We start from the raw sequence: 26797 nt of genomic DNA, 5'->3' as shown, positions 1-26797 counted from the left end.
CTTCAAGGCTAAGCTCTCTCATTGTCTACTTTGGGGGAATTCCCTGTTTGGTCTACATGAAGGGCCCCTAGTATATATTCCCAGTACAGCTTATGCTTCCTGTTATGTTAAGACTTCATACTGTATTCTTTTCCTAAAAGACTTTATTTTTTAAGTAGTCTCCATGCCCAGTGTGGAGCCTAAAGCGGGGCTTAAATTCACAACCCTGAGATCAAGACCTGAGCTGAGATCAAGAGTCAGACACTTAACCGACTAAGCTACCCAGGTGCCCCATCATATTGTGTTCTTGTGGGCTGTTAACTTTTATTATCCCAGTAGACTATGAGCTCATTGAGGACAAGGGCCTGTCTTTTTTTGGATCTCTGTCCTTAGTATGTAATAGAAGACGAGTATATAAATGCTCAAAAAGTAATAAATGAATGAAGAGATATAACATTATATAAAATTAAATGTTTCTCAGTTTGCTTCCTTGAGCTGTGAAGCTGTTATTGCCCTGTTATATAATGGTCGATAACTGTTAACTGACTTACATTGATTCTTCAAATGTTGACCCATTTCATTATGTGGTACTGAATAATCATTAATATCATTACTAATCTTGGGGTGCCTGGGTGGCACAGTTGGTTGAGCATCTGACTCTTGGTTTCAGCTCAGGTCATGATCTCAGGTTTGTGAGATTGAGCCCCAAGTTGGGCTCCACACTCAGTGGCGAGTGTGCTTGAGATTCTCTCTCTTCCTATCCCTCTGACCCTCCCCTTACTCTTCCATGTGCTCGCTCTCTCTCTTTTTCTCTCTTTAAAAATAAATCAGTCAATCATGGGGCACCTGGGTGGCTCAGTCAGTTAAGCGTCCGACTGTTGGTTTTGGCTCAGGTCATGAGCTCACAGTCGTGGGATCAAGCCCCGTGTTGGGCTCTTCATGGAGTCTACTTCAGATTCTTTCTCCCTCTCCCATTCCCTCCTGCATGCGCGCGCTCTCTCTCTCTCAAATAAATAAAATCTTTTAAAATAAATAAATAAATCTTTAAAAAATATCATTACTAAATTTTATCCAAAAAAATCTAAATATTGGGAAGCTATCCAGCTCATGGTGAAGGATGCAAATGAGGAAGAGGAAAGAACAGCAGAAGCTGGGCCTGGCACTCCCAGCCTGGGCATGCTATTCTCCTATTAAATAGTCTCACAGAGTACCAACCTTAGGCAAGGTTACTCTGAAGCTGTGATAAAATATGACAAACCAGGCCACATAATAATTTTGTTTCAGCACAGACAAAAACAGGGTCACTCTGTCACATACCAAATACCTTCTCTTGGCTGAGGTGAGTGATTACTTCTTTACCAGTCACAGCTTTATCCTCATTCTAGTCTTTCCTCTTATAGGTAAGATTTTTTTGAAATGCCCAATCATAAAAGTACTCCGGCTTTCTGACAGCATCCAACACATCCAGAACCCCTCTCTCTCAGAGCCTTTGCCAGGTCGTCCGGCTAAAGCCCAAATCCTGTAACAGTCCTTCCGAGCACACTGTCACTGAGATACCCCGTGCTTCCTGCGACTGTGTCTTCTCCCTGTGCATGAGGAATCAGCCCAGCTTGTTCAGCCTCAGGAATGCTCCTAGTGGTCTTTGGGTGAAGGACATTGACACAGTTTCCACACTCCCAATTTTCACTTGAAATTTACAGTTGGCATTTTCTCGCTTTGTCCATTTTCAAGAAAATGGCTGCCCCAGATACCACTTTGTATATGTCTTTTGCTCAGGATAGTCCTCATACTCGGGTGAATGAACACAGTGCTTTTTATGTACTTCTTGTTTTGTCACCCGAAATGTTTAAACAAGTTGTGTACTCAGGGTCAGGATTTTTAAAAAGTAATAATTTTTTTTTAAAGATTTTATTTATTTATTTGACAGAGAGAGAGATAGCGAGAGAGGGAACACAAGCAGGGGGAGTGGGAGAGGGAGAAGCAGGCTTCCCCGCGGAGCAGGGAGCCAGATGTGGGGCTCGATCCCAGGACCCCGGGATCATGACCTGAGCCAAAGGCAGACGCTTAACGACTGAGCCACCCAGGTGCCCAAAAAGTAATAATTTTTACTGCTTCATCAAGGTCATCCTCAAAGGAAACATTTTTTAAAAATTGTGAGTGTATGGCAGTGAGTAGTCCAGTGACTACTAGTAATGTTTGGTGCCACTGCCTTGGTTTGTGCTAAAACTCTAGCGGTTTTACTCATTGTTGGTATATATGTCAACATGGTGGAAAGGGCAGGTTAGCATTATTATAAAAATAGCTTTGATCTTGGGGACCCCACAGAGACCACACTTTGAAAACTGTGATTATAATCATGCTTTTATTTACTAATTATGGCTTAACTGCTGTGGCTTTTAAAAGTTAGCCTCTATATATGTTTGCCTTTAATTGAACTCCTCATTGTATTTAAGGAATTTGTGTCATAAAGGCTAAAATCTGCTAATTTTAGTAGGTTCTCTCTTAATATAATTTTTGAGCTCATGCTTTGAATAATCAGACTATAGGAGGACCAATTACTTTTAGTGTTTAAAAACCCACATGGTAGGTGAAATCCGGATGTAGAGAGTAGGATTTTATGTATATGCATATACATAAAAAGTAACTAGCAATATAAAGCCAGTTAAGTGCTTTAGGACAGTAAAGAAACTAAGACACTCTTGGCTGGAGTGACGAGCAGCTTTTACAGAGGAAGCAGAAACCAGCTGGGCTTTGAAAGCTGAGTAGGCCTTGGTGGGGAGAATGGGGAGGGCAGGAGCTCTATTCCAGGATTCCAGGTTGCAGGACTGGAATAAGCCTGGCTTTGAAAGAAGAGTCAATCAATCATGTTTAGTGGACAGAACATAAACCTTTTTTTTGGCTGGAGTTGAGAATTCACTAGAAGGGGGAAAGAAAGGAAGAGATAAATAGGGCTTCCTTTTGTAGGGCCTTTATGCTATGTCTAAGCAAATGAGTCCTTCAGCAGGAGAGAGGCTTGATAAAACTGGTGTTCCAGGAATATCAGTCTTATAGTGGTATGCATAATTTTTGTTAATTTCCTGCCCCTGCAAATTCTTCCCTTTATCTCCTTCCATCCACCCTTCTGTTGAACTCCATTGTCAAGATAACCGGTCAAGTGGACCTTATAAATCTTTTATACATTGATAGAATATGAACGTTTTTCTGTGCTCTAAGAAGTTACAGAAGATTTTAGCATAGGTCTCATTTCTTATATTTCTAGAGTCTAGTTGGTTGATTGGCTCTTATTATTCATGTAGATTGGACATACTCATTTGAGTTGTAATGTATATTGCTACCGGCTTTCTACTGTTAGCTGTAATGGCTCCCTATTTACTCCTTAATATGCTATATAACAAATTTGGAACTTTGAAAAGTAGAGGATAATAGTTGATTATATTTAGTATTGCAAGCATTTCTTAGCAGAGAAGTAAATACAAATAAAGTTCACTGAGGGCAGGGGAATTGATTATTTCATTTTTCCTAGTAACTAGATCTCTATAGTATTGGATACTTAAAGGGGAAAACATGATAATCATTGTTTGCATTGACCTCTTCTCCCCCTCAGAACATTTGTAAATGGCTCTTCCGTATCTAGTCCTATACAACTCCACCACGGGGACAGGATATTATGGGGAAACAACCACTTCTTCAGGTATGACATTATTCATGGCTCTTAAAGAGAGATTATTGAAGATTATACTTTGAAACAGAAGAATGTATATTGGAAGGTAAACTTAACTCCATAAAAAGCATACATTATTTTGTGCATATGTATTTACTGTCTATGATTTGTTCATTGTATGCTTTGAGCCCATATGAACAATATTCTCAGGAAAAATAAGGAGTTTACTTACTTTTTTCCTTTTTATTTCCCAGTGCAAGATGATTGTTTTGCTGTCTGGTGTAAGAATTCATCAATTTTTTTTTTCTGACTTGCTTACCTTTTTATTTGTTTATTTTTTATTGGAAAAGAGTAGTTTTAGTTTCCTTATTCATAAAATAAAGTTCGTATTTTATTTAGGAATGTTTTCAGCTGCAAGTAATGGCAAACTTGACTATAATGGCTTAAACAGTTTGTTTCACTGACCAAATAAGAAATCCAAAGGTGGGTGGTTGTTGGCATTGGCTAAGCCTCTCAAAACTGTCACGGCAGAAGGCTTGTCACTGTCTCCTTGTCTTGGCATTTCCCTGTGGTCTAAAGATGGCCACGCCACTCCAGGTATCAAAGCAGCATCCAGGCACATATGAAGAAAATGAGGGAGAAGGTGGTACTAGCCTTATCTGCTTGATCAGAAAAAGCAGAAGTCTTCCTAGAGCCCCCAACAATCTTCCATTTTTGTCTCATTTGCTAGAATTTGCCTCTTAACTACAAGGGGGGCTGAGAAAGAGCCTGTGCTGGGACTGCACGCAGTGTTTTCCATAGAAAACTGGTGTTGTGTTGCCAGGGAAGGGCGGGCTGGAGATTGTACAGAACTACAGTCCTGGTCTGTTCCTCTTCCTGTCACTGGTCACCATGCTTGGGGTATCAGACTGACTTTTCTTATGGCTAATGGAGATCCTTTGCTTGTGGACCAGTCGATATTTTGATTACTGAAGAAAGGGTAGAGGGGCACAAAGCATGCAGAAAATGTTTTTCCTTTTCTTCCTTTTCAAACTAAATCAGGTGTAAACTGCTTGGCTTGGTTTTCAGAACCTTCATAGTTTGAATTACGTTGATCTTTCCAGCATTATCTCCCATAACTTCTGCTATACAAATTTTGTGTGCTCCTATGTTGTTATATTCATAATTTCTCCAGAGACTATGAGAGTTTCCATTTCCACATCTCTTCTCATGCTGTTCCCACTTGTAAAGCTCGGCTCAAATGACTTCCTACTCTGTCATCTTTTCTGTTGTTATTCCAGTGGTCCTCAGCTTTTCTTCAACGCCTAGCTTGTCACAGTCATGTGGCCCCGAGTCACATGGTCTGTTGTAACCATTTGTGCATGCATGTGTGTTTATTTCTACTACTAGAGGATGAAATTCCGGAGTGTAGTAATTGCCTTACACTTACACGGTACCCCCTTGGCATCTAGCAAATGCCAGTATTTAATGAATGGAATAAGTGCGTATCTTTATTTTAAAAATAATATTCTTCCCCTCCCCCAAGACTGAATTTGCCTAAAAAGAAAAAGAAAGCAGATCGAGAGGATGAGGAACATGACACCTCCATGAAGAATGATACCAGTTCTGAGCAGCTCGACATAGACGGAGACTCCTCCAGTGAGGTTTCCAGTGAAATCAACTTCAATTATGAATATGCGCAAATGGAGGTTACCATGAAGGCTCTGGGTGGTAATGGTGAGCAGATATGTGCATTTTAGAATCTTTTAAAGCTGATGGAAAGTTAAAAATGTTTATGATTGAGACCTTTTAAATGTTAACAAAAAAGGAAATCTTTATGTTATTCTCTATATTCTTTTAATTTATTACATTTATAAAAACTTTTCATTCTTTTAGCCTTGAGTACTAATCACTGCCAACTTTGTTCTCATTAATAGAATTTCTCAGGTTTGAAATTTGACTGCCACTGTCACTCTTAGGTTACGTGTAGAACATACGCTAGACCTGCTTCTCCTCTGTGGAAGACAGTTCAGCATGTATTTGACAGAAGAGATGATATGATGAGGAGTGGGGAGTAAGGAACACTGAGTTTATTCCAGACTGTCTTCAAGAATCTTCATTTACTAATTAGGATGCCAAACAGCATAGCAGTATAGAACCACATTTGAAATCTATGGTGTTGTACTGTGACCTTTCATTCGTTTTTACCTTTTAAAAAAACTTTATTTAGATCCAATGCAGTCCATATTGAACAGCCTAGAACAACAGCATGAAGAAGAAAAACGATCTGCATTGGAGCGCCAGAGGCTTATGTATGAACATGAATTGGAGCAGCTACGAAGAAGGCTGTCTCCTGAGAAACAAAACTGTCGTAGTGGGGACAGGTTTTCTTTCCATTCACCCAGTGCTCAACAGCGACTGAGACAGTGGGCCGAAGAGAGGTAGGTGCATGGGGCCTTTATTACGTGTGCGTAGCATATGCTCAACACTTTACCTCACTGAGATATGATACAGTTTGGAGAAATCTGGACATTACTTGAAAAAGAATTATATTTAGAGAGAATGTAACAGCTTAAGAACCATTTGGCATTTTTTTTTCATTTTTGAGAAAAACGGGAATTACCAATTTATATTGATTTATTTAAAGTTGCCCATGTTAGGTGCTGCCCCATTTTAGTTTGTATGGCTTTTGGATTTGAATAAACAAGTATTTGTACTTAGAAGTTATACTTTATCGTTGTATTATACCTTAGGTTCTGAAGCTTGGGTAGATGCTTTTTAAAAAAAGGAAAAAAAAAAGTGGTTATCTGGCCTCATTAGGTCAGGTAGGTAAAGCATGGTGCTAATGAGATGCAGATTGCAAGTTTGAACTCTATATGGGCTAATTAGCATTGCACTAAAATGTCTCATCCATGGTTACAGACTGTACTCAACTAACCTCTTGCTCTTCAAAGTTTGGTCTGCAGACAGGCAGCATCTCTAATCAGGTGGAGATTGATAGAAGTGTAGTGTCTCAGGCCCCACCCAAGACCTAGTGAGTCCAAATCTTTAGTTTATCAAGATCCCCGGGTGATTTTTATACACTGTCAAGTTTTCGAGGCAGTGTCCTAATCAACGGCCAGCTTGTTACAGGAGCATGTGCCAGTACTTACAACATGGCCTGATACAAGCGCGTGCATGGGTCGGTGTCAGTAACGTAGTCCCTGTGTGCACAAGGCAGTTGTAAAGCTTGGTTCGTAGTTTGGCATTAACATACTATGTACTACATAATACTCTGATGTGCTGCTTGATAGTTATCTCCCCCACCCCACCCCCCTTTTTTTAAAGAGAAGCAACGCTGAATAATAGCCTGATGAGGCTGAGGGAACAAATTGTGAAAGCCAATCTGTTGGTGCGAGAAGCTAGTTACATTGCAGAGGAACTGGATAAAAGAACAGAGTATAAAGTAACCCTGCAGATTCCAGCCTCCAGCCTCGATGCCAACAGGAAGGTGAGGTTGTCGTTAATGGAAGAGAACAAGGGAACCACCGGAGAAAACTGTTGTCTGTTTCAGCAGTGGTATTTAAACACCAGTGGGCTTGCCCTCAACCCCACCTACACTTTCTGCAGTCTGCATCCTTTTGTACTTGTTCTCCTGTCTCGAGTAGAATTCATTTGCTTTTAAGTTTCTGCCTTTGTGCATATGTGTCCTTTGTCCACTAGAATACCCTCTCCACCTCTTCCCACCACACCCCACCAATTTATTTCACTCAGCCTCCTTTCTTCAGTCTGTTTCTATGATTTCTGGGAAGTCTTTCCTGATGAATCTTCAGAAAGTGATTTTTCCCGTTCATTCTGTTACCACCCTCCAACCCCCCTCCCCTAAGTTCCGTGTTTAGTTTACATGTATCATGTTATTTTCATTTGCTAATAGATTGCTCAGCAAAACTGTTTATTAGTTGTTTCATGTGCGTATTCATGATCACAAATCCTTTTTTTTTTGGTATAATGTAATAACCTTAATAAATTGTAGGGGGAAAGTCCCATCAAAATTTTCTATCCTAGCCATCCAGTTGTTTTCTTTTCTTTGTTATTTAGGCCCTTTTCTAGCTCTCAGTCATATTCATACATAATTTTTGATGGTACATAGAATTTTATATTCAGATACATATTTTGAGGGTCCATGTGCTTTATTTCTCCCACAGTATTTGACACAACAAAGCTTTAATGGATTTGGTAGCAAGGACCATATCTTTCTTTTTCTTGTGGCATCCCAGCCTCAAGGTCATTGTTTTCACAGAGTAGATATTTGGCAAATAGGATGCTTAATGTTTTGAGTAATATAGGTATTATGAACGTGATGCACTTACTGCTCTATGGAGACTTGTCTCTTGATACACGTTCTGTGTGTGATTTGAACTTAGAACTTTATTTTGCTTGTTGGCATTTGTTGGGCAAACCACAGGTGCAGTGGGACTCAGACAAAAAGCAGTAGAGGAAAGCCAACCATGGGCTTAGATTCTTCTAGAAAACTGAGCAGAGCAACGTCTTCTTCCATTCTGTAGTGTTTGAGTTGGAAAAACAGAAACATAACCATTTTTTCCCCATGCAGCATGACTGTCTGTAGCCCTTTTCTGTGTATCCTGGCTCAGACTTTGTTGGAAGGAGCAACCGTGCCTCCGGGCAGCCAAGTCAGTACCTAGAAGTGACGCAAGTCATTTTGGGCCTCCCTCTCTCCTAGACAGCTGATAGTGTGTTCTGGGGCTGTTTGCATGGCTGGTAGAGATGAAGCACATCGCTGGGGTCACGGCAGCCATTGTTAACATGTTAATGGCTGCTAATCTACGCTACTACTATTGATTTAATAGATTAGTATTTTCAGATTTCACCCAGAGAGAGGGGCTGGACAAGGAAGTATTTCTTAAGGAGAGAGTGTTTTTTAACTCAGGCTGGGTCTTTCCTCTTGTATCCAATGAGACCTTTTGTTTTTGGTACTTGAAAGCTTTCATTTCACTTAATGTCTTGCCTTTGCTGTGAGCACTATTGTTTGTTCTGGTCTTACTCCTGGCCTTGTACTCACCTCTCTCTCGTGATTTTGGTAAGAGGCAGAGATTCCTTTTTTTTTCTTTTTTCCAGTTCTTGTTGTAGTTGCTGGAGGGCCAAGTCATGATGCTGCAGGATATTGCTGGCTGCCGTTTCCTCCCCCGTTCTGGCATTCTCCACCTGCAGTACCACTCCATGTGGATCCCTGATGAGCTTTTCGTATTTATTCCGTAGCAGGCTGAGTAGAGGTAGAAGGACCTTTAGAGTATGAGAGAATGGCAGTTTTTGAGCTTCAGAATTCAGAATCTTTGTTTCATTATGTAAATTCCGTTTCTTTGAAAATGATTATAGGTGAAATGGTAAAGCAACATCGGTGTATTTCACAATTCCCTAAAGTCCTGAGTAGACCTATCCAAACAGTTGATAAATTATGCAATAAATCTAAACTGATAACTGATAGATATGTCTCTCTGGGGGAGATACACAGGAGTATTTTTATTTTCTACTTGTGGTTTTAAAACTGTTTCTATATTGAAACACATTGTTTTGGGGTGCCTGGATGGCACAGTCGGTTGGGCGTCCAACTCTTGGTTTCAGCTCAGATTGAGCCTCGTGTCAGGCCCTGAGCTCAGTGTGGAGTCTGCCTGAGATTCTCTCTCTCCCTCTTCCTCTGCCCCTCCCACTTGTGCTGTCTCTCTCTGTCTCTAAAATAAATGAATAAAATCTTAAAAAAAAAAAACCCACATTGCTTTTACAAGCTGGAAAAACTTCATTAAATTCTAAGTTTTTTTCTGGCGAAATAACACAGAACAAAAACATTTTAAAGTGAAAAGTTCAGGGGCACCTGGGTGGCTCAGTTGGTTAAGAGTCCAACTCTTGGGTCAGGTCACGATCTTAGGGTTGTGAGATCATGTTGCGAGTCGGGGGCTCTGTGCTAGGTGCTGGGTGTGGAACCTGCCTAAGATTCTCTCTCTTTCTCCCTCTGCCCCTCCCCCCATCTTTCTTTAAAAAAAAAAATGAACAGTTCAGTGTTTTGGCCATTCAGTGTTGTATGACCAGCATCTTTATCTAGTTCATACTGTTTTTTAATTTTAAATTTAAACTATGTGTATTTACAGATTGATATCATTTGTTGCCTCCAAATGGGTAAATGGGGATTCTTTTCACAGTTTGCTCTTCTAAACATTTTGTGTTTTGTACCACATTAAGATACTACCCATTCAAAAAATATATTTATTTATTTATTTATTTGACAGAGAGAGAGAGAGAGAGAGAGAGAGAGACAGCAGGAACACAAGCAGGGGGAGTGGGAGAGGGAGAAGCAGGCTTCCCACCAAGCAGGGAGCCCGATGTGAGGCTCAGTCCCAGGACCCTGGGATCATGACCTGAGCTGAAGTCAGATGCCTAGCAACTGAGCCACCCAGGCACCCCTCAAAAATTTTTTTAAATTCAAACTTTTGAAAGGTAAAAGATCATTTCTTAGCTCTCAATCCCAGCAGACTTTCCCTTGCCATCAATGCTTATGACTCTTTCTACCCACAGATACTCTTTGGTCAGATGATGGCCTGAATAAAACCTTTTTAGGTTTTTAGGTTTTGATTTAGTCTTTGGGGTTTTATTTTTTTTATTTATTTTATTTTTTTAAAGATTTTATTTATTTATTTGACAGAGAGAGACACAGCGAGAGGAAACACAAGCAGGGGGAGTGGGAGAGGGAGAAGCAGGCTTCCTGCGGAGCAGGGAGCCAGATGCGGGGCTCGATCCCAGGACCCGGGGACCATGACCGGAGCCGAAGGCAGACGCTAAACGACTGAGCCACCCGGGTGCCCCATAGTCTTTGGGGTTTTAAATTTAAATTTATATCCCATTTACTATATGAATAACCTACTATATGAATAATTTACTATATAAATTTACTTTTTAAATTACATCTAATTTATATACTTAAATTTAAATTTTGATCACAGTTGAATATAATGGCATTATATTAAGCTTAAAAGGTTCCTGAGAGGGGCGCCTGGGTGGCTCAGTCGTTGGGCGTCTGCCTTCGGCTCGGGTCGTGTTCCCGGGGTCCTGGGATCGAGTCCCGCATCGGGCTTCCTGCTCAGCAGGAGGCCTGCTTCTCCCTCTCCCACTCCCCCTGCTTGTGTTCCCTCTCTCGCTGTGTCTCTCTCTGTTAAATAAATAAATAAATTAATTAATTAATTAATAATCTTTAAAAAAAAAAAAGGTTCCTGAGAAGTTTTGCAGTGAACTGACTAGAGAAGGATAGAAATTCCGTTTTGGTTGATGACATTTGACTGGTGGGTGTAGAATTCTCAGAGTTGGCTTCCATGGGGGGTATCTTTGTGTTTCACATGGTCACTCTTACTGTTTTACAGCGAGGCTCTCTTCTTAGTGAACCTGCAATCCAGGTGAGAAGAAAAGGAAAAGGAAAACAGATTTGGTCTCTAGAAAAACTGGACAACAGGTTGCTGGATATGAGAGACCTTTATCAGGAGTGGAAAGAGTGTGAAGAAGATACCCCAGTAAGTTCTCTTGATAAAAATTATGGAACTGGTAGTCATAAAAGAAACCAAGCAGGAAGGAGACTACCGTTTTAGGGAAGAATTGTTCATTCTGCTAACATAGTAATCCTGTTTCTAGAATAATATTTATTTTAATCCTCTAAATTGTTTGGCTAATCAAGAATCTCAATAATAATTATTAAATGGCTGCATAATATTCCATTGTATATATATACCACATCTTCTTTATCCAATCATCTGTCGATGGACATCTTGGCTCTTACCATAGGTTCTAGAGGGGAGGGGGGTGGGGGATGGGTTAGCCTGGTGGTGGGTATTAAAGAGGGCACGTATTGAATGGAGCGCTGAGTGTTATACGCAAACAATGAATCATGGAACACTACATCAAAAACTAATGATGTGATGTGTGGTGATTAACATAACATAATAAAAAACATAAACGAAGAGAAAAATAATAATTATTAAAAATAATCTATTTTTCTGGCATCTTCTTCTCCTCATTTTGTGTTCTCTGGATTTCTAGTAGAATCTTCTACATTCCGTTCTGACATCTGTTGGTGTCACATGTGTCTACTTCTGTACTGGACCGTGAATTTACTTAGGACAGAGACCATGCCTTATTATCTCTCTTCCCATTTCTCCACACATTTAATCTCGCAAATAGAAGCCTACAATATCTCTTTTTTGAATAGAACATTAGTGGTATCTTAATATCTGTACTACTAAGAGCAGATTTGGAAGGAGTTCTGATCCTAAAGTGGGTGCTGTAGAGCTGTACTCTGGAACTTTCTCCTCAAGTTGCAGGTTTTCCCATTTAGGTCAGCCATGTACTTGTGCATATTTTAAAACAGAAATGCATATTATGTATATTTTTACAGTTTTCAACCCTGCTGGTCTTGTTTCCACATAGAGTTGTTCACTTTTTAGTCTCTTGTTTTTTATTTTTATTTTTTTTAGCCTCTTGTTTTTTAAAAAAATATTTTTTCCAGATTATCATCAATAAAAATGACTTTTTATCATTAGATGACATTTTTTCTTAAAATTTTTTTCCCTCTTTCTTCTGTACTCCTCTTGTATTTTAGCCCAGAAATAAAACAACATTAACACATTACAAAAACGCAAACTACTCTCATGAAGGGGGTCAGCTCTTGTTAGTGGCAATGCATCTTAGGATTTGGCAGGAACGAGTGGAATAAATAGGAGTGAAAACTAAAGAGTACTTTTGTACACTCAACTTCTTTTTCTAGTCAGTTGGTTTTCTCTATTTTCATGGCAAGATTTCCACCTAAAGGAGAAGTGATAAACGTAATGACGTATTATTGAGATGGCTGTCATGGGTGAAGTATGCTGACCACCATTCTAATGGGAGTGAGGAAGAGAGAGTCGTGTGATCCAGTGCTGTGCTTCAGCTAAGTTTAATGACTTTATGAGAGGCCATCAAAAAGTGGTAGTAGGTTGAATTAATTTATTTTAAGTGATTTCTGAAGTTGTGATGTTCCAAATCTCTTTAAAGCTCATACGGTCTTACTTCAAGCGTGCTGATCCATTCTATGATGAGCAGGAAAATCATAGTCTCATTGGGGTGGCGAATGTTTTCCTCGAGTCCCTCTTCTACGATGTGAAGTTACAGTATGCTGTTCCAATTGTCAACCAGAAAGGAGAGGTTAGTTTTCTCTTCATGCCTTGTTTCCTTCAGAGAAAAGTTTAAGAAACAGTAGGGTGGTTACAGTATATTGTTGTGACTGTTTTTCATTAATAATGACAAGTGCTATTTATGTGCATTAATAATACCTGTGTTTCCATCTGCCTGATGGTGATTATTCCAAGTACTTTGAGGGAAAGTAACTGTTAGAACCTAGGCTTCTAAATTCTCATTTACCATTAACCCAATCATTTAACTCTAAAACAGAAGAAAAAACAAAATCTGGAAAGAATACCTGCTTCTCCTCTATTGTTCTAGGTGGCAGGTCGGCTGCATGTCGAGGTGATGCGAATAAGTGGTGACATTGGGGAAAGAATTGCTGGAGGTGATGACACCACAGATCTCTCCTGTGATAAGGAAACCCAGGAAAACAGACTCGTGTGCATGGTAGGTCCCAGTTTCATTTAGAAGTAGTGGAAGTGTAGTTGATTTTGAGGATTGTGGCTATTTAGACAATAAATATTGTGTTCTTTTTGAATTTTGAAAATATCTGTGTCTAAATAAATCTTTAGAATTGGTATTACAGAGACCATATTTCATTATATATACTGATTTACCAGTTAGCTAGGTACTTCCACTGTGAGGTACTTCACAGGTACCAGTTGGCTAGGTACTTCCACCTGCCTCTGTGAAGCCTTGGATAAGTCACCTCTTTCTTCTGAACCATTCTGCTCCAGAGTTATATGGGTTTATGTTTATCTGAACTTCTCTCTAGAGAAGCACAGTTTTTTCACATAAATTTCCTCCTCCTGTTGGACCTCTTGACTTCTGCTGAGGCTCAAGATTTATCCTACCCCTGGTTCTGTTCCTAAGCTCCTACTATACCTCATTCTTCACACTGTTTTTCTACATGTTTTTTTGTTCCTCTTCACCCATGTGCCTTTGTGTATGCTATGCGACAGCATGTGGCAGTCGCAAACCCTGCTCTTCCCGTTCTTCCCAGGTATGCCATTCGTGAACACTGCTGAGTGTTATCTGTCAGACATTGTACTGGGAATATAAAGATGAAAAAGATAGGATTTCTTCTCTTAAGGAGCAGCCTGTGTAGTTTGTGTGTATGTGTAGAGGGACACACAAGTGAACAGAAGACTCCAATATCGTGTCACCCAAGTGCTCTGAGAGAGGTAGACAAGAGATATTTGGGGACATAGAAGAGAGGTAATTAATTCAGAAAGTAAAGTCTGAGGAAAATTTCTGGAAACAAGACTCACAGTGGACTTGAAGGAGGGCATGTTATGCAAAACTGTGTCTTCATAGGGTGCTGTGCTTTTTTCATGGATAATTGGTAGGTAGATTTTAAGTAGGTCATTACATTCCTGAACTCCTACCCAATTGGTGTAGGTAGTGCTGCCTCTGTCACATTATGACAATGAAAAAATTCCCCTCAGACCTTTCCAAACACACCCTACTGGGCCAGTGTGCCACAGTTGAAAATCACTGTAGGAACCAGTGAAAAGGTTTTTGAGGAAGAGAAATCCACAAGGCTCATAGGAACAGCGTACGAGTGAGAAGAAGGCCATTCAAAGGTTCAGTGAAAGAAGCCTAAACTTAACTCTGATTTCATCATCCATCCTCAGTCCAGTCCTGTGTCTCAGTAAATATTTCTAGAATTGGAGTTGATACCGAAAGGAGTAAGGGATGCATTTGCTGCAAGCTATGGGGAAGCTGTAGCTGTTAGAGTTGGGCTCCCTTTGAAGGTCTCTGCACGTATAAAGAAGGCCTCAGACATTTAAGTTGGATGCTTCAGAAGGCGGGGAAAAATTCTTATTCACTAAAACGTTAATCTTTATGTTATTCTTGATTCTAGAACATTTTTTTCTGAGGTTATAGGATTACTGAAGGTTGAGACATAGGCTTGATCATTCCATAATGGGCCATTTCAAAGGTGATGGACTAGTAAATGCAGCTGTGTGAAAGTTGACATCAGTTCAAGGATATTGTCTCGCTTGGGAAAGTCATCACTGAAAAAATGTAGTATACCCTGGGTAACATAAGCTTTTTTTTTTTAAGAAAAAAATGAAGTTAAAATATCTTGAGATTTTTTTAGTGGAAGATAGCAAACATATACAAAAGTAGTGAGAAAGGTGTTATTGATCTCCACCCACCCTCCCTCAACATCAACTCATGGTCAGTCTTATTTCATTCATCTGCCTAAGCCTGTCTGTGCTGTCTCCTTCCCGTGGGTGATTTTGAAGCTATTCCAGACATCTTATTTCATCTATAATAGTTTAGTATTTATCTCTAAAAGAAGAGTACTTAAAAAAACCCATTATATCATAAACAAAACTGAATACTTCCTTAATATGAGATACCCAGTCAGTTTCCTTGATTGTCTTGTTTGATGTGTCTCTTAAATCTATCCTAATCTTTAGGCGCGGGCACTTATGCTTGCTTGCTTCTTCTTCTCTCATTATGTTTCTCTCTTACCCTATAGTTTATTTATCATAGAAACTGGGTGGTTGTATTTTCTCATAATCTTGATTTTGCTGATTGGTCTTATTTAATGTGTTAAGCTGCATTTGCTGTAAATTGGTAGATATGAAGGTGATATAAGGGAAAGGGGGTAGCAAGGACATTTTATAGGTGATGGTGTGTTCTTCCGTCAGAAGGCACATTATATCTGGTGTTCTTTTGGGGATGTTAACAATTTTTGCTGATTATACTTAGATATTTCATGAGGAGTTAGAAAAGAATGATACTATAATCCTGTCAACCGTCATTTATTAGCTAGAATTCTTTGCTAGAAAGAATCGTCCTATTACATCAAGTATTTGCTCCTCAGAGATACAGTTTTGTATAGGAAAGGCGGGGTAAATGCTCCATTCTTTTCTCCTTTTAAAAAAACCTCATTTTGAAAATAATTAATTGGTTTTCCTACTAATATACAAAAGTAACCAGTGAGATTTTGTTTTTAGTCCAAATTTTATGAACTCTTCAGTGTAAGTGTATTTGATGTGTTTTTTTTTTTTTTAAGATTTTATTTATTTATTCCTAAGAGACAGAGAGAGAGAGAGAGAGGCAGAGGGAGAAGCAGGCTCCCCAATGAGCAGGGAGCCCGATGTGGACTCGATCTCAGGACCCTGGGATCATGACCTGAGCCAAAGGCAGACGCTTAACCATCTGAGCCACCCAGGCACCCTTGATGTGTTTCAATCCGTATATTTATTACCTATATCAAAGTTCACATGATCCCATCTTTGGCCTGTGGTCTCCTCTCTGGAGTCCTTTTGACACAACCCTAACTGTCATAGACTGTGATAGCTTTCTTGCTTTCTGGTATGAGGAATATTCTAGTCCCATCCTGGACCTTTCTTATCCCAGACCTGGAATCAACCATTTCTCCAAGGAACCTGGCTCGTTTCAGTGGGAAGTGGTTTTTAGAGACCATATTCTAAGCATGTAATAGTCTTTTATGTAAAAGGAGAAAGACAGACTGTATGAAAGTAAACAAAATATTGGTGGAAAAAATGAAATCAGTTTGGGACACTTAACAATAATAAGTGATAAGTACCACCAGCTTATAAAAGCAGTCTGGTTTTATTTTTCTGTGATGAACATAAGTATGCACGTATTAACATACTGATATTTTAAATTACACTAAATTAAATGAGTATATTTTAAAACCCCAAACAGCATGTCTTGTGACAGTCCTGGGCTTTATATTGAACAGTGGCTAGTCAAAGTCTGTGGTATTCTGACACCTTGTGGTGATTTTGATCTCTGTTTGCAGAAACTTAAAAAACAAAAAACAAACAAAAACTATGTTCTGGATATCAGGGTATTCCTCATTTCTGAGATTCTTCATTCTTGGCAGGTCTTATTCCTGATAAGTTGCCTTTAGGATATAGGTCAGCATATGAAATCTTATAATTTATTTCAACCTTAAAATTGAGATTGATTTCTAAGAAAAAAATATTGGCTTTCCAGTGGAATTTAATCACAAAGAAGTATGTTTCCAACATCTGTCCACTCAATGCTTGGATGTGTTTTCATTCATTTCATTCCATTGTTATAGTCAGTCCTCATGCCAGTATCATTAGGTAGCTATCCTGTTTTACATAGAAGAAATCTCAGCCTAAGAAAACTAAGAATTTAATCTGCTCAAAAACAGAAGCTGCTATGTGGCAGAGAGTTTTATTTAGATCTCTTTTCTACAGAAATCTTGTAATCTTCCCAAATATTACATTGTCTCACCTTAAAGAATATAATAAAAAATTTTAAACACTTAATGAAAAAGTGATGGTTTTTAAAATGAGCAAAAAATTAATTGCTGAACACTGATTGCTCTGTTAGGTTTGGACAAATGAAATGCATTAGTCAATCTGTCTTTTTGTATCCTGTTGGGGAATTGCTATCTAAATGTTTCAAACTCTTGTTGCCATTGTTGGGAAAAATGAATAAAAATAGGAGTTCTCAACCACTGCTTACCCATTATGTGTACCTGGTATGGGAAAAATAGTCATCTGCTTTGCCTGATAATTCTGTGTTATTATTAATGCTTCCTGAAATGTTAAGACGATTGTATTTGTAGTTGCTGAACTATATCAACTTTGGTCACATATTCAAGTTTACTTTTGTTGAATTTATTTACTGGAGGCACAGTGTATCATGCAACATACAGGAAGTGACCAGAGAAGAACATAATAAATGATCAATGCTCAATCATATGAAAGTCAGCCTGTAATCAATTATAAAATCAGAATTCAGTTTTGTTTAATTAATTTTAGAATTTAGTTTCCTTCATAGTTGGAAGAGTTTTGGAATGTCACAACTTATCACAAAAATTGCAGCTTAAAAATCAACCTGACATTGACTGCCAAAAGAAATATTTAGAATTTTTGGACTGCTTTAAAATCCATTATGGGCATTTATTCCTGGCGCATTTGAGTCTGATTAGACATATATTTCTAATTGTATGTTGTTATCACAAAACCTTACACTCCTGCAGTCCAGGGCACATTTCCTTTGATTCATCTCCCCTAAATCTGCATGGAGAAGGCACTCAGTAAGAGTTGGTACAGAGATGGTCAACATTCACCATCTTTAATCTCCTCCCTTTATCTCTCCAGATCTTCAAAGCATACATTCCTGATGCCTTTAAAATTTTCCAAAACATCCTCTAATAGCATATAACTTTCTACTCAAGAACCTTGTTCTTTTTTATCCTTCAAAATATCAAATAAATGTTTTTTGCTCTTTCCTGAATATTCCTTATTGGCACATATGCTGATTTCATTCTCCATTCATCATTCTTAACAGTCTTATGTTCTTGGGACATATCCATAGTTAGCCAAATTCATATCATTGAATGGTGTTGATGGTTGAGAACTTTCTTTTTCTGAGTTGATTATTAGTATTATAATATGATGATGATGATGATGATGATGATGTTACAAGAAACTAGAATTGGTTGTACATGCTTGAAAACATCCAAGTTTATAGTCAGGGTCGTTATCGAAGTTTATAGTCAAGGTCGTTGTTACCCCGTGCCAACCTCTCACTAAATGACAGTTGTCACCATTTCACAGATGAAGAAATAACAGCCCCAGAGTGACGGGGATTTGATCAAGAAGGACCAGTAGTGACACAGTCAAGACTGGGACCCACATCCCACTCAAGGCACTTGTTGCACCTTTTCTGAGTTAAAAACAGAGGCTTCCTTTTCCTTCAGGTTAAAATACTCCAGGCCACTGGGTTGCCACAGCATCTGTCCCACTTTGTGTTCTGCAAATACAACTTCTGGGATCAGCAGGAGCCAGTAATTGTTGCACCCGAAGTTGATACCTCTTCCTCCTCTCCAGTCAGCAAGGAACCTCAGTGCATGGTTGTCTTCGATCATTGCAGTGTAAGTTTCTTTTCCAGACTTGGTCAGCATTTGATTACTTAGGTAAAAACAAAACTGTAAAATGAGCATTATTTTGTTGAATAATTTGGTATCAATATGTATCTTGAATCAGAGTTTCTCAGAGTGTGGTTGGAGTCAGAAACCGAAATGTCATCAGTACATCATACACCTTAAGTTAGCACAGTGTTATATGTCAGTTATATCTCAGTAAAGCTGAGGGAAAAAACACTAAAGTGTCAGTGAATTTAACTCCTCCCCCACAATCAAAATTTACTTTTGTGTGAATATATATACAACTGACCCTTGCACAACATAGGTTGTAAGTGTATTCTCTTTTCCTTTTGGTTTTCTTTTCTTTTTTTTATTTTTCTTACTTTTTAATTAATTTTGGGGGAGGGGAGGGACAGAGAAAGAGGGAGAGAGAATCAAGAAGGCCCCATGCGGAGTGTGGAGCCTGACGTGGGGCTCAGTCTCAAGACGCTGAGATCATGACCTGAGCCAAAATCAAGGTTCGGGTGCTTAACCTACTGAGCCACCTCGGCACCCCCCTTTTGGTTTTCTTAATAACATTTTCTTTTCCCGAGCTTACTTTATTGTAAGAATACAGTATTTAATATGCGTAACTTACAAAATATGTGTTAACTGCTTATGTTATTGGGAAGGCTTTCTGGTCAACAGTAGGCTATTAGTAGTTAAGTTTTGGGGGAGTCGAAAGTAATATGTGGGTTTTTGACTGCATGGGGGTTTGGTGCCTGTTAGCCCCACATTGTTCAAAGGTCAACTATATATACCTTTCTCAAAGGAACCCATGTTTTGTATTAGATTACTGGAGAAATTGTCATCCGAAAAGTTTAAGAAACTGGTGTTTTAGAGAAAGTGAAAATAGAAAAGAGACGAAATGAACTTTACTGAACACCTAATGCTCTGCTAAGCACTTTATGTTATTCTTTCATTTGATCTTTATCACAGTTGTATTTGATGATAGTATTTTTTTGTTTCAGCAGCCAGTTCACAGGGATCAGTTTACCCACGGCTAGTAATTAGAAGAGCCAGTATAGTCAGACTCCAGATTCTTTTTTTTTTTTTTTTACTGTACCACAGTTAATCCATCTCATTTTTTTCAAGAGAGAGGTCTCTTTCTAATCTATTTAAAACTTAGAAATACATTTAGTGTGTTAAAGATAGAGAGAGAGAGAGAGAGAGATAGTGTAGATTCTATGACTTTTTTCAATAAACTGTTTTAGAGCTTAATAATTACTGTAAAATGCTGTCATATATATCTTGTAAAGATGGACAGATTGGGAGGATTTTTTAAAATTAGATTTTTTTTGCACTGATGATCATTATTTATTTCCTTACTCTCCTATTATTGGAGATAATTAGCTTCCTAAAAGCTAGGAAAAATTGTTATTCTAACACACTGCTACCTTACTGCATCTAATAACTTTTATATCAAGACATCGTAGCTCATTGTTGGAATTATTGATATAATTATTAATACTTTAAAAATAGCTTCCCAAATATTGCTAACAAAACAGAATACAATGCTGGTCTTTCACAATAGATTTTCAAGGTGAAAAGTATTTTTATTTATTTTATTTTATTATTTATTTTATTATTATGTTATGTTAATCACCATACCTCACATCATTAGTTTTTGATGTAGTGTTCCATGATTCATTGTTTGTGCATAACACCCAGTGCTCCATGCAGAACGTGCCCTCTTTAATACCCATCACCAGGCTAACCCATCCTCCCACCCCCCTCCCCTCTAGAACCCTCAGTTTGTTTTTCAGAGTCCATCGTCTCTCATGGTTCATCTCCCCCTCTGATTTCCGCCCCCTTAATTCTTCCCCTCCTGTTATCTTCTTTTTTTTTTTTAACATATAATGTATTATTTGTTTCAGAGGTACAGATCTGTGATTCAACAGTCTTGCACAATTCACAGCTGAAAAGTATTTTTTTTTAAAGATTTTATTTATTTATTTGACAGAGAGAGACACAGCGAGAGCAGGAACACAAGCAGGGGGAGTGGGAGAGGGAGAAGCCGGTCTCCTGCTGAGCAGGGAGCCTGATGTGGGACTCAATCCCAGGACCCTGGGATCATGACCTGAGCTGAAGGCAGACGCTTAATGACTGAGCCACCCAGGCGCCCTGAAAAGTATTTTTAAAAATCAGATTTGTAATTATATTTAAAGTCAAGAACCTTTAGACCATCTGAGCATTCATTATGCATGTTAGATGACAGTTCTGTTCTATAACTAAAACATTTTTTTTTCATTTCTTTTCTCCAAGAAGTAGGTGTAAGATGGTAGGTATAAGTAATCATAAGGTTACCAGAAAATACTTCCTCTTCTGTAATTATTTTCTTTTCTTTTTTTTTTTTTAAAGATTTTATTTATTTATTCATGAGAGACAGAGGGAGAGACAGAGGGTGAGAAAGAGAGAGAAGCAGAGGGAGAAGCAGGCTCCCAAGGAGCAGGGAGCCCGATGCGGGACTTGATCCCAGGACCCCGGGATCATGACCTGAGCCGAAGGCAGACGCTTAACCATCTGAGCCACCCAGGCGCCCCTGTAATTATTTTCTTTCAGGAGTTTTCTGTTAATATTACTGAAGACTTCATTGAGCATCTTTCAGAAGGGGCTTTGGCAATTGAAGTATATGGCCATAAGATGAACGATCCTCGGAAAAACCCAGCCCTGTGGGATTTGGGGATAATCCAAGCAAAAACACGTAGTCTTCGGGACAGGTGAATTTTAGATATCCTTCTGATTCCATTTATAATTTTAAAGAATTGCTAGAGAGTAATACTGCCATTTGTAAAGGTAGCCCTTTCCTGAGCATTACCAGTATCCCAGGGATAGATGCAATTGTTTCCAGGGTATTTATAGCACATTTAAACTTCCTTACAGGAATGAATTTTGAAGAGTGATGGAAGAGATGTTAAATGTATAGTTAGTTAAGAATAAAGAGTGAATGAATTTTTGGAGAATAGTTGCTTATCATTCTGAATTCTAATTAATCAACTCTAGGGAAAATGGATCAATATATACTCTAGAATTCAGGTTTTACTTACTTTGTCTTTAGTGCAAAGTTCTTTTGAAATGCCATCAGTCATGAAAGGAGGCAGGCTTATTTGTACCACGATTTTAAAAAGAAGAGTTAAAAGGGAATGACCGAAAGAGTGTGTATTCATGCTTTCCATCTTATTATAGAAGAGAACCAGATTTTCTTTTTTCTTGTTTTGCATTTAGAATGTTTTAGCAAATCCTTAACTAGAATTGAGTTTTTTTCTTGATTCTGTTATTAATCCGAGCAAAGACTCTTGTCAGGTTACTAAATCAATCATATATATCACTACCTTTATCTATGTAAAGATAATCATTGTACTTGCTTCTGGACTTCTGATTACCATATTTAGATTTTTGAATAGCCACTTTGAAATAGATTTGAAATTATCGTACCTTTTTGAATGAAATGAAGGAGCCATTTCTAATTCTGATATTAAATTTGTTTAATTTTGGTTTAATTATATTTGCTAGTATATATTTGTGTGTTACTCACTGAACTATAGGTCATTCTACTGAATTATTCGATTTGGAGGTCATTATCATTGTTAGTTTTCATGTGAAGGATCCTAAGCTGCCTGTATTGAAATAGAAATGTATGATTTTCCAAGAACTTCAACTATTTCCTAGATGGAGTGAAGTTACCAGAAAAGTAGAATTCTGGGTCCAAATCTTGGAACAGAATGAGAATGGTGAATACTGCCCTGTAGAAGTAATTTCTGCAAAGGATGTGCCAACAGGAGGAATCTTTCAACTCCGGCAGGTAAGAAAATTGTGAAAGTTATCATTCTGAATGTTAACATTAAATTCTTTGGCACTGTAAAGCTTAATACTGGATTCCTATTAGCAGAAATGTTAGATCGGTGATAATGAAATCTAGACTGGCCAAGTCCATTCTTTGTATTTAAATTGTCTCCTATTTCATGTCTATTTTCTTTGATTTTAAAAAATATTGCTAATTATAATATTTTAAAACCAGCTTTTCTTAGGTTTAAGTAAGCAAAAAGAGAAGCTTTCAAGAATGACTTAGAATTGAATTGCAGGAAACAATAGAAACATATGAAGCAGCATTAGAATATTTCTAAAGACAAGGAGAAGCAGTGTGACATGGCAGAAAGAATAAGCACTTCACAGGCTAGTAACATGCTAGGGTTCAGTTCTGGTCTCCCACGGCCTAGCCCTAAATCTGTGAGCAAGTTTGGTAACCTCTCAGAACCTTTCCTTAGGTATAAATTGGAGATGTGATGATAACAACAACTTTGTAGGACTAGTGTGAGGTTTAGAGATACTGTATATGAAGCACAGTGTTTGGTACTTGGGAGGTGAAAGGGTTCTTTTCCTCCTGACACCAACCAATTCTCTGATTCTCTGCAGGCACCAACCGGTGTCCCACAATGCAATTCGGTTTCGACCTAACCACTCGAAATTAGTGTCAGATGCCACAGGTTTAAGAGCTCAGACTTAAGCAAGCACACGATTGCCCTCATTGCAGATGCCAGTTGCCAGTATCGGGTCCTTAGTTCTATCCAGCATGGCTACAAAGTTGGGGGTTCACCCAACTCTCCTCCCCTTTACTTTCTGTTTCCAGTCTTCTTAAGTAAAGGTTGCAACTCAGGAATAACCTGGTGGAGGAGAGGCACGGGATAAAGTATGGGAGGAGGGATAAGGAGCGTCCATGTCCTCTCTGGGTGTGCCAGCCACCCTCCCACCACCTTGATTTGTCCCCCAACCAGGAAGCTCACTGAAACTCATTGTTTGGAGGCTTTTATGGATGTTCATTATGTAGGCATAACTGATGAAAGCTTTGGCCGTGGGTGATTAATTTGATCTCTATCCCTTCTCTGCTCTGTACAGAGGTTTTGGGGTGGGGCTGACAGTTCCAAACTTCTAATCAAGGCTTGGTTTTTTTTGGCTACCAGCCCCCTTCCTGAAGCTATCTGGGGGCCTACCAAGAATCACCAGACTTAAAGTTGTGTCATTAAAAGATGCACCTATAATCATTATCACTCAGGAAGTTCTGAGAGTTGTAGGAGCTCTCTGCCAGGACCTGAGGACAAAGACCAAATATCTTTCTATGATACTACAGGAGGTATTAAATAAATGCAGCTGAGTAGATATGAACGCCTGCCAGAAATCAATACAGCAGAGAAATACGTGGGAATTGTCACTTAACCCCAGGCGGATTATAATCTGTAAAGTGTCTATGCTGCCAGCTAAAGAGAAAATATCTTAATAGAATTTACATAGAAGATTTGCAAATACTCTTTTTTGCTATACTTTACATTAATTCAATATTTAGTAGAATATTGTATCCCATGATAGTTTCTATGCTTTAGAACAATGATAAAATATTAGAATAGCCAATGTTGAAATCATTCATAGCAGAATATGGGAAAAGGTTAAAGGAAAAAGAGTTTCCTTCAATATTTAAGTTTCTGAATGTTTTAGAAGAGGAAGGTGATAAGCATTTTTGTTCTCTGACCCCCAGCAAATGAATTTTAGCAAATTCATTCATTAATGGGCAAAGAACTAAAAGGAAAAAGAAAGTAGTTTAAACTATAGCATCAGATATATACATAAAATAGGATTCTTAAGGGTGTGAAGAACATCTTTTTCTGAACATCTGTTAAAGCTATATATATATATATATATATGTATCTTCTTTGGGTGCCTCAGAAATTCGTTGCCTGGAAGGCAAGACCAGATAATTTTCTGTGGTTTAATATAAATAGAATATATAAGTATTTCTCATATTCCTGACAGCCTTTACTAAAAGTGTTCAAAGATGAGTTGAGTTCATCAGGAAATGCTTTTTTGAAGGGTGTGGATCTTGACCTGGATGCTGAAACAATAGTGCAAAGGCTTCTTTCATACATAAACAGCAAGAATAAAGATACAGCGGTTGGAATTAGGTAAATTTGGGGAGAAAGTAACATGTAGGAAGACCTGAAGAGCAGTTGACAGAGGAGGTTATAGGAGCATGGAGCCTGTTCATAGGGGGATTTGGACGGTAGGCTCATTTGAATGAAAATATTTCAAAAATTGAACCTACTTTTCTTGAACAGGAAAACGGCAGAGGAGAACTGATTAGGCTCACCATATGAAATTGCCGGTTTTGTAGTTAAAAAATGCTCAAATATTAGCAGTTACAGGAAGTTCAATCTGTGAATTTAAGTATACTGTTTAAAGCTTTTCTGTGCGGCAAGTGGGCTGTTCCGGATCTTTCCCTCCTCTTCTTCCCTGTGCTACCTGAACCCCCCACGGTGCCACTGCTTCACCCTCCCAGTTTGGGCATACAAGGCGTAGGTTACTTTCTGTTTCAGGCAAAGTAAACAAACAAAATGTAGCTAATTGAAATGACCGAATTATTTTAGACAATTAAAATGTTTTATGAGCTACTCTTTCCACAAGATATCTGATGCATAGTCCTTGGGAAATATTAAATCAAAAGACATCTGTAACCCATCTCTTCAGATCTAGCCTTCTGATTAATCATTGCCTAAATTGATTTCCCTGATAACTCAGAGCTCTTGGGAATTAAGATCTGATGGAAGAGGGGAAGAGTAACTGACTTGAAATTGTACATTCAGATTCCGTGGTTCAAATTCTGTTTTACATCCCTGAAATTTATACACCAACTTTGAAGTCAGTAATTAGGGCATATGGGGAATCTACTTCATTGTAAACATACAGGGTCACATAGTATTTATTATGAAAATGTGTATAAGAAGGAACAACTTCTCTCTGTTCATTCTTCATTTTGCAGCATGGTTTTAAATTATTTGGGATTAGAGCAGAGAATCCAGGATAGTGGTCATTATTCTTATTTCTGACTCTGCTTATTTTTAAAAGTAGATCATACTTATATATATATTGGGTTTGGTAATCTGCTCTTTTTTTTTTTTTAAAGTCTGGTTACCAAACTCTTTCTTGAGAGAGAGAGAGAGGGAGAGCAGGGGGGAGGGGCAGAGGAAGAGGGGGAGAAAGAATCTTAAGCAGGCTCCACGCCCGATGCAGAGCCCAACTCAGGACTCGATATCATGACCAAGAGATCATGACCTGAGGCGAAATCAAGAGTCAGATGCTTAACTGACTGAGCCATCCAGGTACCCCAACCATACTCTGTAACTTAATATATCACCTATGTTTTTCTACAGCAATATTTTAATGACTATGTGATATTTTATTATATACACTACAGTTTGAACAATTGTTAATATTATGCATTTATTTGTGTCTAGTTTTTTGTTATTCTTACCACTGCTTTAAGATTCCTTATACACATATATGATTATTTACTGAGAACAGATTCCTAGAAAGTTGAATTGCTGGGTCAAGGGATACTTATATTTTTAAGGCAAATTGCCTTGCAGAAAGCTTTACTTATATTCCCGCCAACAATGTATGTAATTGCCTGATTCATAAACTTTGGGCAGTATTAGAAATTGCCTTCTTAAAAGATAATCACTAGTTTAGTAAGTGAAAATAAAGGTGTATTGTGCTTATTTTAACTTGTATTGATTTGATTATAAGTGAGTTGAACAGTTTTTATTGTCCCTTGCTTTTTTTGCATTTCCTTTGTTAGAATGTTTTCTCTTAATGTTTCTTTTTATTGAAAAAATATGCAAGCCATATATGTTCCATGTCTTTCTACTTGCTGAAAAGGTAAATTATTTTTCCTGATCAGTTTTTCAATTTGTAGTTGACTGCTTAACTTTTAAGATATGGTGAGACAATGTCTCCAAAGTTAAACGCTTTCTCAACATCAGCCTGTAGGGGTCTCTCTAAACCAAAATTTTAGAAATAAAACTGATTTTAAGAAAAATTGTCTGTGATACAGGGACAGTCCCGGCGAGTCCAAGTGGAAGTGAAGTCTGTGCAGGAATCTGGGACTTTACCACTGATGGAAGAATGTATATTGTCTGTTGGCATTGGATGTGTAAAAGTTAAAACGCTCAGATCCCCCAAGACTCATGAGACCTTTCATGTAAGTTTCTGTGCCGGTTATGTTC

General features: G+C 38.3%; 1 protein-coding gene across 1 annotated transcript in view; it reads left to right on the top strand.

The window, feature by feature from the left end:
- KIF13B (kinesin family member 13B) overlaps positions 1 to 26797 on the top strand; it is a 196845-nt gene that overhangs the window by 106695 nt on the left and 63353 nt on the right. Inside the window, exons 15-25 of the mRNA XM_028114271.2 lie at positions 3584 to 3670; positions 5166 to 5356; positions 5850 to 6060; positions 6947 to 7109; positions 11023 to 11169; positions 12683 to 12832; positions 13130 to 13258; positions 18543 to 18716; positions 21309 to 21466; positions 22416 to 22548; positions 26626 to 26772. Coding sequence (XP_027970072.1) covers positions 3584 to 3670; positions 5166 to 5356; positions 5850 to 6060; positions 6947 to 7109; positions 11023 to 11169; positions 12683 to 12832; positions 13130 to 13258; positions 18543 to 18716; positions 21309 to 21466; positions 22416 to 22548; positions 26626 to 26772 — 1690 coding nt within the window. The remainder of the gene's footprint in view (positions 1 to 3583; positions 3671 to 5165; positions 5357 to 5849; positions 6061 to 6946; positions 7110 to 11022; positions 11170 to 12682; positions 12833 to 13129; positions 13259 to 18542; positions 18717 to 21308; positions 21467 to 22415; positions 22549 to 26625; positions 26773 to 26797) is intronic.

The sequence above is a fragment of the Eumetopias jubatus genome, unplaced genomic scaffold (assembly GCF_037043125.1).
Source record: "Eumetopias jubatus isolate StellerSeaLion01/CBP00866 unplaced genomic scaffold, mEumJub1_p1.0 scaffold_2, whole genome shotgun sequence".
In the NCBI taxonomy this organism is placed as follows: Eukaryota; Metazoa; Chordata; class Mammalia; order Carnivora; family Otariidae; genus Eumetopias; species Eumetopias jubatus.
This window is presented reverse-complemented; position numbering and strand designations above follow the sequence as displayed.